At 49.7% G+C, this 12,668-nt stretch overlaps 1 protein-coding gene across 1 annotated transcript in view; it reads right to left on the bottom strand.

Moving 5' to 3' along the window:
- The window catches only part of LOC115171874 (serine/threonine-protein kinase LMTK1), a gene marked incomplete at its 5' end in the record, with an annotated part of 83,915 nt that overhangs the window by 49,790 nt on the left and 21,457 nt on the right, over positions 1-12,668 (bottom strand). Inside the window, 1 exon segment of the mRNA XM_029729056.1 lies at positions 2,808-2,941. Within this exon segment, the coding sequence (XP_029584916.1) occupies positions 2,808-2,941 (134 nt within the window).

Raw genomic sequence — 12,668 nt, 5'->3', positions numbered from 1 at the left:
TTGACACTGGACAACCATGCCAAAGTAGCCTGAGTTTGACACTGGACAACCACGCCAAAGTAGCCTGGGTTTGACACTGGACAACTACGCCAAAGTAGCCTGGGTTTGACACTGGACAACCACGCCAAAGTAGCCTGAGTTTGACACTGGACAACCACGCCAAAGTAGCCTGGGGTTGACACTGGACAACCACGCCAAAGTAGCCTGGGTTTGACACTGGACAACCACGCCAAAGTAGCCTGGGGTTGACACTGGACAACCACGCCAAAGTAGCCTGAGTTTGACACTGGACAACCACGCCAAAGTAGCCTGAGTGCCAATCTGTTTCTGGTCTCTTGGCAAGTCCTTATGAATTGTCATGTTTGACTTACCAATGACAGCAATGGTGTTGGCAATAGCACAAGGCTAAATTCAAACACCTGCAGCTAAAAGTCTATATTTGGGGGATAGATGGATGGATGGATGGATGGATGAGGGAACTGCTGGAGAAAAGCAGGCTGTCCATTGTTTACCTCTGCTATGAGCATTTGCGTCATTCTGATTGGTCAAGAGAGTCAAGATTAAAAAAAATGTGTGGGGGGGAGGAACTATCTGGATATTTGAATAGTGAAGTGGTGCTAAATGCCCATCCCTAACACAGCAGCAGAACAACCACCTCCCTCTCTCTGCCGCTCTGACAGGATCTACTTTGAGGATGCTAACTGACAGAGTAGGTAGGAACTAATATTGCTGCCAAGATCCACTGTCTGTCCAGATAAGCAGGGTGTCAGCAGATGACGTCAAAACCGGTGACTAGGGGCAACGGTGAGTGATATTACCATTAAGTAGACTTGAGTTTTCCTTAGGCGTTGTGTGTTCAATACCAGTGCTAGGCACTAGTTTTTAATATTTATTGTTTTAACTCTATCCCAAAGCTTAACCTTTAACTTAACCTTTATAGACAGACAACAGGGAAGCAGGCTGGTAGCCACACCCCTCTGCCCAGTCCTTTACAGACAGACAACAGGGGAGGAGGCTGGTAGCCACACCCCTCTGCCCAGTCCTTTACAGACACACAACAGGGGAGCAGGCTGGTAGCCACACCCCTCTGCCCAGTCCTTTACAGACAGACAACAGGGAAGCAGGCTGGCAGCCACACCCCTCTGCCCAGTCCCTCACAGACAGACAACAGGGAAGTAGGCTGGTAGCCACACCTCTCTGCCGAGTCCCTCACAGACAGGCAACAGGGGAGCAGGCTGGCAGCCACACCTCTCTGCCCAGTCCCTCACAGACAGACAACAGGGAAGCAGGCTGGTAGCCACACCTCTCTGCCCAGTCCCTCACAGACAGGCAACAGGGGAGCAGGCTGGCAGCCACACCCCTCTGCCCAGTCCCTCACAGACAGACAACAGGGAAGCAGGCTGGTAGCCACACCTCTCTGCCCAGTCCCTCACAGACAGACAACAGGGAAGCAGGCTGGGAGCCACACCTCTCTGCCCAGTCCCTCACAGACAGGCAACAGGGGAGCAGGCTGGCAGCCACACCTCTCTGCCCAGTCCCTCACAGACAGACAACAGGGGAGCAGGCTGGCAGCCACAACCCCCTGACCAGTCCCTCACAGACAGACAACAGGGGAGCAGGCTGGCAGCCACAACCCCCTGACCAGTCCCTCACAGACAGACAACAGGGAAGTAGGCTGGTAGCCACACCTCTCTGCCGAGTCCCTCACAGACAGGCAACAGGGGAGCAGGCTGGCAGCCACACCTCTCTGCCCAGTCCCTCACAGACAGACAACAGGGAAGCAGGCTGGTAGCCACACCTCTCTGCCCAGTCCCTCACAGACAGGCAACAGGGGAGCAGGCTGGCAGCCACACCCTTCTGCCCAGTCCCTCACAGACAGACAACAGGGAAGCAGGCTGGTAGCCACACCTCTCTGCCCATTCCCTCACAGACAGACAACAGGGAAGCAGGCTGGGAGCCACACCTCTCTGCCCAGTCCCTCACAGACAGGCAACAGGGGAGCAGGCTGGCAGCCACACCTCTCTGCCCAGTCCCTCACAGACAGACAACAGGGGAGCAGGCTGGCAGCCACAACCCCCTGACCAGTCCCTCACAGACAGACAACAGGGGAGCAGGCTGGCAGCCACAACCCCCTGACCAGTCCCTCACAGACAGACAACAGGGGAGCAGACTGGCAGCCACAACCCTCTGCCCAGTCCCTCACAAAGCAGCCTGTTGTGTGATAGGGGCCTGTATGCTGATTTAGGTTCTGTCCCAAATAGCACCCTATTCCCTATATAGTGCACTACTTTTGACCAGTGCCCTATGGGCCAATGGCACCCTATTCCCTATATAGTGCACTACTTTTGACAAGGGCAGTGCATTATATAGGGATTAGAGTACAATTTGGGACCCACCCAGAGAGTTATCCAAGAACTCTACTTCAACTTGGTAATTGCTAGGAATCTTCCTAATCAGCAGGGGGCAGTGTAGCATGATGTATGTGGTGGATCATGTCTCTTCCTAATCAGCAGGGGGCAGTGTAGCAGGATGTATCTAGTGGTGGATCATGTCTCTTCCTAATCAGCAGGGGGCAGTGTAGCATGATGTATGTGGTGGATCATTGTTTATAAAGAGGTGGCCACACTGTGTGTGAGAGAGAGAGAGAGAGAGAGAGAGGGGGGGGAGAGAGACAGAAAACCGAGAGAGAGAAAGAAAGAAAGAAAGAAAGAAAGAGAGAGAGAGAGAGAGAGAAAGAGACAGAGAGAGAGACACACAGAGAGAGAGAGACACACGGAGAGAGAGAGAGAGCGTAAAGTTTATCTCACTTTGAACCCGATGTGTCCCTTCTTACAGCAGAGGCAGGCCAGCATGAGGACGACGAAGGTGAAGAGCCCAGAGAAGGAAACAGCCACCACTGCCAGAGAGGACGGCCACGACAGCTCACTCAGTGGAGCGCCATCTACAGGACAGGAAGAGATACTGCGCTTAATAACTACAACAACAACAAAAATTCTATTTACAATTAAGTCTTTTAGCAGACGCTCATATCCAGAGTGTCTAACAATTATTGTATTTACACAACAACAACAAGGAAGTAAGCAGTAAGCAGTAACAGGATGTAGTATAGACTTCCCAGTGGTATACTGGAGGTTATAGGTCTTCTACCCACTTTCACTGGTCATTGTCTATAGTCACTTCTTAATCCCCACTGATACGTATCAAAGTATTGTAGTGGAGGTATACGACTTATCAATGATGTAGCACAATAGAGAAATCATATACAAAGTAGCCTACAATGCAAAGCACATTAAATATTTAGCTTATCCAATCGCATGTGAATAAATGCGCATGCGATTTAAAAAAAACGGCCAATAAAGAAATAATGTGCACTAGAACAGCTTCTGAAATGGCTCTGATTGGCTGGTCATTCGGAACGTTACTTTGCTTCAATCATAGATTTTTTCTTGGCGGCGCCTTGGCTATTTTCCTGAAATGGAAACTTAATTCTCGTACTTCTCAAATGAACTATGAAGCGAACACATCAAACAACGTTGTCACTGTCCAAACTAATACAAGTAGTGGAGTAGCAGACATTTTGGACAACGAGCGGGAAAATAATGACTTCCCCTGCTCGTGTTCCCTCCTCCGGAGCCCATGATGACAGTGTCAGTGTTCCCTCCTCAGGAGCCCACGATGACAGTGTCAGTGCTCTCTCCTCAGGAGCCCACGATGACAGTGTCAGTGCTCTCTCCTCAGGAGCCCATGATGACAGTGTCAGTGCTCTCTCCTCAGGAGCCCATGATGACAGTGTCAGTGCTCTCTCCTCAGGAGCCCACGATGACAGTGTCAGTGCTCTCTCCTCAGGAGCCCATGATGACAGTGTCAGTGAGCCCTCCTCAGGTGCCCATGATGACAGTGTCGGTGTTCCTTCCTCAGGAGCCCATGATGACAGTGTCAGTGTTCCCTCCTCAGGTGCCCATGATGACAGTGTCGGTGTTCCTTCCTCAGGAGCCCATGATGACAGTGTCAGTGCTCTCTCCTCGGGAGCCCGTGATGAACAGTGTCAGTGCTCTCTCCTCAGGAGCCCATGATGACAGTGTCAGTGTTCCCTCCTCAGGAGCCCATGATGACAGTGTCAGTGTTCCCTCCTCAGAGCCCATGATGACAGTGTTCAGTGTTCCCTCCTCAGGAGCCTATCAGTGTTCCCTCCTCAGGTGCCCATGATTGGACAGTGTCAGTGTTCCCATCCTCCGGAAGCCCAGCCATGATGACAGTGTCAGTGTTCCCTCCTCAGGAGCCCATGATGACAGTGTCAGTGTTCCCTCCTCAGGAGCCCATGATGACAGTGTCAGTGTTCCCTCCTCAGGAGCCCATGATGACAGTGTCAGTGTTCCCGTCCTCAGGAGCCCATGATGACAGTGTCAGTGTTCCCTCCTCAGGAGCCCATGATGACAGTGTCAGTGTTCCCTCCTAAGGAGCCCATGATGACAGTGTCAGTGTTCCCTCCTCAGGAGCCCATGATGACAGTGTCAGTGCTCTCTCCTCAGGAGCCCATGATGACAGTGTCAGTGCTCTCTCCTCAAGAGCCCATGATGACAGTGTCAGTGCTCTCTCCTCAGGAGCCCATGATGACAGTGTCAGTGCTCTCTCCTCAAGAGCCCATGATGACAGTGTCAGTGCTCTCTCCTCAAGAGCCCATGATGACAGTGTCAGTGCACTCTCCTCAGGAGCCCATGATGAACAGTGTCAGTGCTCTCTCCTCAGGAGCCAATGATGACAGTGTCAGTGAGCTCTCCTCAGGAGCCCATGATGAGTGTCAAGTGCTCTCTCCTCAGGAGCCCATGATGACAGTGTCAGTGCTCTCTCCTCAGGAGCCCATGATGAGTGTCAGTGCTCTCTCCTCAGGTGCCCATGATGACAGTGTCAGTGTTCCCTCCTCAGGAGCCTATGATGACAGTGTCAGTGTTCCCTCCTCAGGAGCCTATGATGACAGTGTCAGTGTTCCCTCCTCAGGAGCCTATGATGACAGTTGTCAGTGTTCCCTCCTCAGGTGCCCATGATGACAGTGTCAGTGCTCTCTCCTCAGGAGCCCATGATGACAGTGTCAGTGTTCCCTCCTCAGGAGCCCATGATGACAGTGTCAGTGTTCCCTCCTCAGGAGCCCATGATGACAGTGTCAGTGTTCCCTCCTCAGGAGCCTATGATGACAGTGTCAGTGTTCCCTCCTCAGGTGCCCATGATGACAGTGTCAGTGCTCTCTCCTCAGGAGCCCATGATTGACAGTGTCAGTGTTCCCTCCTCAGGAGCCTATGATGACAGTGTCAGTGTTCCCTCCTCAGGTGCCCATGATGACAGTGTCAGTGTTCCCTCCTCAGGAGCCCATGATGACAGTGTCAGTGTTCCCTCCTCAGGAGCCCATGATGACAGTGTCAGTGTTCCCTCCTAAGGAGCCCATGATGACAGTGTCAGTGTTCCCTCCTAAGGAGCCCATGATGACAGTGTCAGTGCTCTCTCCTCAGGAGCCCATGATGACAGTGTCAGTGCTCTCTCCTCAAGAGCCCATGATGACAGTGTCAGTGCTCTCTCCTCAGGAGCCCATGATGACAGTGTCAGTGCTCTCTCCTCAAGAGCCCATGATGACAGTGTCAGTGCTCTCTCCTCAAGAGCCCATGATGACAGTGTCAGTGCACTCTCCTCAGGAGCCCATGATGACAGTGTCAGTGCTCTCTCCTCAGGAGCCAATGATGACAGTGTCAGTGAGCTCTCCTCAGGAGCCCATGATGAGTGTCAGTGCTCTCTCCTCAGGAGCCCATGATGACAGTGTCAGTGCTCTCTCCTCAGGAGCCCATGATGAGTGTCAGTGCTCTCTCCTCAGGTGCCCATGATGACAGTGTCAGTGTTCCCTCCTCAGGAGCCTATGATGACAGTGTCAGTGTTCCCTCCTCAGGAGCCTATGATGACAGTGTCAGTGTTCCCTCCTCAGGAGCCTATGATGACAGTGTCAGTGTTCCCTCCTCAGGTGCCCATGATGACAGTGTCAGTGCTCTCTCCTCAGGAGCCCATGATGACAGTGTCAGTGTTCCCTCCTCAGGAGCCCATGATGACAGTGTCAGTGTTCCCTCCTCAGGAGCCCATGATGACAGTGTCAGTGTTCCCTCCTCAGGAGCCTATGATGACAGTGTCAGTGTTCCCTCCTCAGGTGCCCATGATGACAGTGTCAGTGCTCTCTCCTCAGGAGCCCATGATGACAGTGTCAGTGTTCCCTCCTCAGGAGCCTATGATGACAGTGTCAGTGTTCCCTCCTCAGGTGCCCATGATGACAGTGTCAGTGTTCCCTCCTCAGGAGCCCATGATGACAGTGTCAGTGTTCCCTCCTCAGGAGCCCATGATGACAGTGTCAGTTGTTCCCTCCTCAGGAGCCCATGATGACAGTGTCAGTGTTCCCTCCTCAGGAGCCCATGATGACAGTGTCAGTGTTCCCTCCTCATGGAGCCCATGATGACAGTGTCAGTGTTCCATCCTAAGGAGCCCATGATGACAGTGTCAGTGTTCCCTCCTAAGGAGCCCATGATGACAGTGTCAGTGCTCTCTCCTCAGGAGCCCATGATGACAGTGTCAGTGCTCTCTCCTCCGGAGCCCATGAAGACAGTGTCAGTGAGCTCTCCTCAGGAGCCCACGATGACAGTGTCAGTGCTCTCTCCTCAGGAGCCCATGATGACAGTGTCAGTGTTCTCTCCTCAGGAGCCCTGATGACAGTGTCAGTGCTCTCTCCTCAGGAGCCCATGATGACAGTGTCAGTGCTCTCTCCTCAGGAGCCCATGATGAGTGTCAGTGCTCTCTCCTCAGGAGCCCATGATGAGTGCATGGCTCTCTCCTCTCAGGAGCCCATGATGACAGTGTCAGTGCTCTCTCCTCAGGAGCCCATGATGAGTGTCAGTGCTCTCTCCTCAGGAGCCCATGATGACAGTGTCAGTGCTCTCTCCTCAGGAGCCCATGATGACAGTGTCAGTGCTCTCTCCTCAGGAGCCCATGATGACAGTGTCAGTGCTCTCTCCTCAGGAGCCCATGATGACAGTGTCAGTGCTCTCCTCCTCAGGAGCCCATGATGACAGTGTCAGTGCTCTCTCCTCAGGAGCCCATGATGACAGTGTCAGTGCTCTCTCCTCAGCCGATAATGACAGTGCTTCGGAGCCCCTTTGACAGTGCATTGAACTCCCTTTAGCTTGGCTCTGTAGCGTGGAGAGAGGCACTGTAGGAACTCAGAACACAATGGTGGTTATCACACTGCAGGACTAAGCTGACACTGAGCCAAGCCAAGCCCAGATGAGTTGGCCTGGATATGCATCCACCATAATGTCTTGAACCATGCTAGAAAAGTCAGTATGAAGATAACATCCAGGCCAGCTCAATGCATCTTGGGTTCTCCTGACTGTGAAAGACCAGTATGGGATTTATCATTTTTGGTCATTCAGAGTGGATGTCACTGTTTCTCATGGAATTTTTCACACAAGGCGTCTTTCCTTCGCCGGGTGGGCCGTTTGGGAATTGTTTTGCAAAGTTAGAGTATACCCACTTCTCCACTGGACCTTCGTCATTTCGGCACAGTGCGCGACTGTACACAGACTGCTAAATGTGTTATAACACCTCCAGAAACAGTGTTACAGATGGAGAAATGTCTCATAACACCTCCAGAAATAGTGTTGCAGATGGAGAAATGTTATAACACCTCCAGAAACAGTGTTACAGACGGAGACATGTGTTATAACACCTCCAGAAACAGTGTTACAGACTGGCTGATAAATGTGATGTAACACCTCAAGAAACAGTGTTACAGACTGGCTGATAAATGTGATGTAACACCTCCAGAAACAGTGTTACAGACGGAGACATGTGTTATAACACCTCCAGAAACAGTGTTACAGACTGGCTGATAAATGTGATGTAACACCTCCAGAAACAGTGTTACAGATGGAGACATGTATTATAACACCTCCAGAAACAGTGTTACAGACTGGCTGATAAATGTGTTATAACACCTCCAGAAATAGTGTTACAGACTGGCTGATAAATGTGTTATAACACCTCCAGAAACAGTGTTACAGACTGGCTGATAAATGTGATGTAACACCTCCAGAAACAGTGTTACAGACTGGCTGATAAATGTGATGTAACACCTCCAGAAACAGTGTTACAGATGGAGACATGTATTATAACACCTCCAGAAACAGTGTTACAGACTGGCTGATAAATGTGATGTAACACCTTCAGAAACAGTGTTACAGACTGGCTGATAAATGTGATGTAACACCTCCAGAAACAGTGTTACAGACTGGCTGAGAAATGTGTTATAACACCTCCAGAAACAGTGTTACAGACTGGCTGATAAATGTGATGTAACACCTCCAGAAACAGTGTTACAGATAGAGACATGTATTATAACACCTCCAGAAACAGTGTTACAGACTGGCTGATAAATGTGTTATAACACCTCCAGAAACAGTGTTACAGACTGGCTGATAAATGTGATGTAACACCTCCAGAAACAGTGTTACAGACTGGCTGATAAATGTGTTATAACACCTCCAGAAACAGTGTTACAGACTGGCTGATAAATGTGTTATAACACCTACAGAAACAGTGTTCTAGATGGAGAAATGTGTTTATAACACCTCCAGAAACAGTGTTACAGAGGAAGAAATGTTATAACACCTCCAGAAACAGTGTTACAGACCGGCTGATAAATGTATTATAACACCTCCAGAAACAGTGTTACAGACGGAGACATGTGTTATAACACCTCCAGAAACAGTGTTACAGACTGGCTGATAATGTGATGTAACACCTCCAGAAACAGTGTTACAGACGGAGACATGTGTTATAACACCTCCCGAAACAGTGTTACAGACTGGCTGATAAATGTGATGTAACACCTCCAGAAACAGTGTTACAGACTGGCTGAGAAATGTGTTATAACACCTCCAGAAACAGTGTTACAGACTGGCTGATAAATGTGATGTAACACCTCCAGAAACAGTGTTACAGACTGGCTGATAAATGTGTTATAACACCTCCAGAAATAGTGTTACAGACTGGCTGATAAATGTGTTATAACACCTCCAGAAACAGTGTTACAGACTGGCTGATAAATGTGATGTAACACCTCCAGAAACAGTGTTACAGACTGGCTGATAAATGTGATGTAACACCTCCAGAAACAGTGTTACAGACTGGCTGATAATGTGATGTAACACCTCCAGAAACAGTGTTACAGACTGGCTGAGAAATGTGTTGTAACACCTCCAGAAACAGTGTTACAGACAGGCTGATAATGTGTTGTAACACCTCCAGAAACAGTGTTACAGACTGGCTGATAAATATGTTAACACCTCCAGAAACAGTGTTACAGACTGGCTGATAAATGTGATGTAACACCTCCAGAAACAGTGTTACAGACTGGCTGATAAATGTGTTGTAACACCTCCAGAAACAGTGTTACAGACTGGCTGATAAATGTGTTATAAACACCTCCAGAAACAGTGTTACAGACTGGCTGATAAATGTGATGTAACACCTCCAGAAACAGTGTTACAGACTGGCTGATACATGTGTTATAACACCTCCAGAAACAGTGTTACAGACTGGCTGAGAAATGTGTTGTAACACCTCCAGAAACAGTGTTACAGACTGGCTGAGAAATATGTTAACCCTCCAGAAACAGTGTTACAGACTGGCTGATAAATGTGTTATAACACCTCCAGAAACAGAACATGTTGAACAGGCTCCAGACAGGTAAATATTTCATCCCTCCTACACAAACAGAACATCTGGGACAGTATACACAGGCTCCAGATCATTTCATATGGACACTACATTTGAGCAGGGCCCATAGGGGAACAGGGCCCATAGGGGAACAGGGCCCATAAGGGAACAGGGCCCATAGGGAAACAGGGCCCATAGGGGAACAGGGCCCATAGGGGAACAGGGCCCATAAGGGAACAGGGCCCATAGGGGAACAGGGCCCATAGGGGAACAGGGCCCATAGGGGAACAGGGCCCATAAGGGAGCAGGACCCATAGGGAAACAGGGCCCATAGGGGAACAGGGCCCATAAGGGAACAGGACCCACAGGGAAACAGGGATTGGGATGCAGATCTAATATGGAGGCAGCAGTGTAGACTAGGAGCAGCAGGGACTCACACTGCCGCCACAGGAAATAAATAGTGAAAACATGATGCAAACGGACCTAATGAAAGTGTAATCTACTTTATATTACTGCAATCAGATCAGCAGCGTAAGATATACCACAGACTGTTTCCTCTGACTGCCTCACAACATGTGTTATACTGTTCACTATTAAGTACAGTAGAGTATACATGAATGGTACAGAAAGGGAGTAAATGAAACATGAAAGTTACTAGTATTTTACAGGTACTTTGTGTGAGGGGAAGAGAGAGAGAGATAGAAAGAGGAGAGGAAGAGAGAGAAATAGAAAGAGGCGAGGAAGAGAGAGAGAAAGAGGAAAGGAAGAGAGAGAGATAGAAAGAGGAGAGGGAGACAGACAGGATGAAAGAGATAACAGGGGGAGGAAGAGTTACAGTAGACACACACACACACACCCACACACACACACACACACACACACACACACACACACACACACACACACACACACACACACACACACACACACGCCAACACAGAGAGCTTACTAAATCTCCCCCCTCCTCATTCTTCACACCTCCTCCTTCACATCAGAAAGAGATTACATTTGGCCATCAGTGGCCTCTCAAAATTACAGTTTGAATGCAAACTTTAGGGGGTCAGGAGATTGTACTTTTATTGTGGCCACTGCTAGGAGTGAGGAGATTGTACTTTTATTGTGGCCACTGCTAGGAGTGAGGAGATTGTACTGTAATTGGGGCCACTGCTAGGAGTGAGGAGATTGTACTGTAATTGGGGCCACTGCTAGGAGTGAGGAGATTGTACTGTAATTGGGGCCACTGCTAGGAGTGAGGAGATTGTACTGTAATTGGGGCCACTGCTAGGAGTGAGGAGATTGTACTGTAATTGGGGCCACTGCTAGGAGTGAGGAGATTGTACTTTTATTGTGGCCACTGCTAGGAGTGAGGAGATTGTACTGTAATTGGGGCCACTGCTAGGAGTGAGGAGATTGTACTGTATTTGGGGCCACTGCTAGGAGTGAGGAGATTGTACTTTTATTGTGGCCACTGCTAGGAGTGAGGAGATTGTACTTTTATTGTGGCCACTGCTAGGAGTGAGGAGATTGTACTGTAATTGGGGCCACTGCTAGGAGTGAGGAGATTGTACTGTAATTGGGGCCACTGCTAGGAGTGAGGAGATTGTACTGTAATTGGGGCCACTGCTAGGAGTGAGGAGATTGTACTGTAATTGGGGCCACTGCTAGGAGTGAGGAGATTGTACTGTAATTGGGGCCACTGCTAGGAGTGAGGAGATTGTACTGTAATTGGGGCCACTGCTAGGAGTGAGGAGATTGTACTGTAATTGGGGCCACTGCTAGGAGTGAGGAGATTGTACTGTAACTGCCTGTAGAAATCCTCCTGGTACTCCCCTTAAATATAACTGAAGAAAGCTTCCCATACAGCAGCCATTTTAAGATCCATCTCTCCCTCTACCACTGTCTTTGTTTGAGTATAAGCTGCTGGGGAAACTTATTCTCTCAGGGGGCGTGGTGCTCTGTCAATGAGGGAGATCTGGAGGTTTCCATGTTTTCTCTTACAGGCTGCTCTTTTTCTGAGCATGACATCTGAGGGCTGAATGGTGTTGTGATGTATTATAGTGTGGGTTCAGATTCTCTTTCTCTTTCCCTTCCTCGCTCTCTCCCTGTTCCTCTTTCTTTACTCCCTCTCTCCCTACCTCTTTCCATCAATCCCTCCCTCCCATCTCCCTCTATCTCTCTCTCTCAGGCAGACAGGCAGGGACCATCGACCTAGGCCTTCTATAAATATTTGAGGAGCCCCCATTACCTTTGGCGGTGTGGCAGCAAAATGAAAACAAAGCACTTTAGCTGAGGCTCATATTCTCCTTATTAAAGAGCTGTCTACAGTGCTGTGGGGATGATGATGGATATTCACCCTGAGAGGAGACGTGAGGAGACGAGAGGGGAGAGGAGGGGGAGAGGAGGGGAAAGGAGAGGATAAGAGGGGGGAGAGGAGGAGAGGAAAGGAGAGAAGGGGAGAGGAGAGAAAAGAGAGGAAAAGAGAGGAGGGGGGAGGAGAGGAGAGGAGGGGGGAGAGGGAGGAGAGGGGAGGAGAGGATAGGAGAGAAGGGGAGAAGAGAGGGAGGAGGAGAGGAAAAGAGAGGAGAGGGAGAGAGGAGGGAGAGGGATGAGGGGAAAGGAGAGAGGGGAGGAGAGGAGGAGATGAGAGAGGAGAGGAAAGGAGAGGAAAGGAACAGGAAAGAAGAGGTAAGAGATAAAGAGTGTCATGGAGAAGAGAGAGAGATAAGAGTGTCAGGGAGAGAAGAGATAATTAAAGAGTGTCAGGGAAGAGGAGAGAGGAGAGATAAAGAGTGGCAGGGAGAGAAGAGATAATTAAAGAGTGGCGAGGGAGAGGAGAGAGAGATAAAGAGTGTCAGGGAGAGGAGAGATATAAAGAGTTGTCGGGAGAGGAGAGAGAGATAAAGAGTGTCAGGGAAGGAGAGAGAGAT

This window comes from Salmo trutta, chromosome 32 (genome assembly GCF_901001165.1).
Source record: "Salmo trutta chromosome 32, fSalTru1.1, whole genome shotgun sequence".
Lineage (NCBI taxonomy): Eukaryota > Metazoa > Chordata > Actinopteri > Salmoniformes > Salmonidae > Salmo > Salmo trutta.
This window is presented reverse-complemented; position numbering and strand designations above follow the sequence as displayed.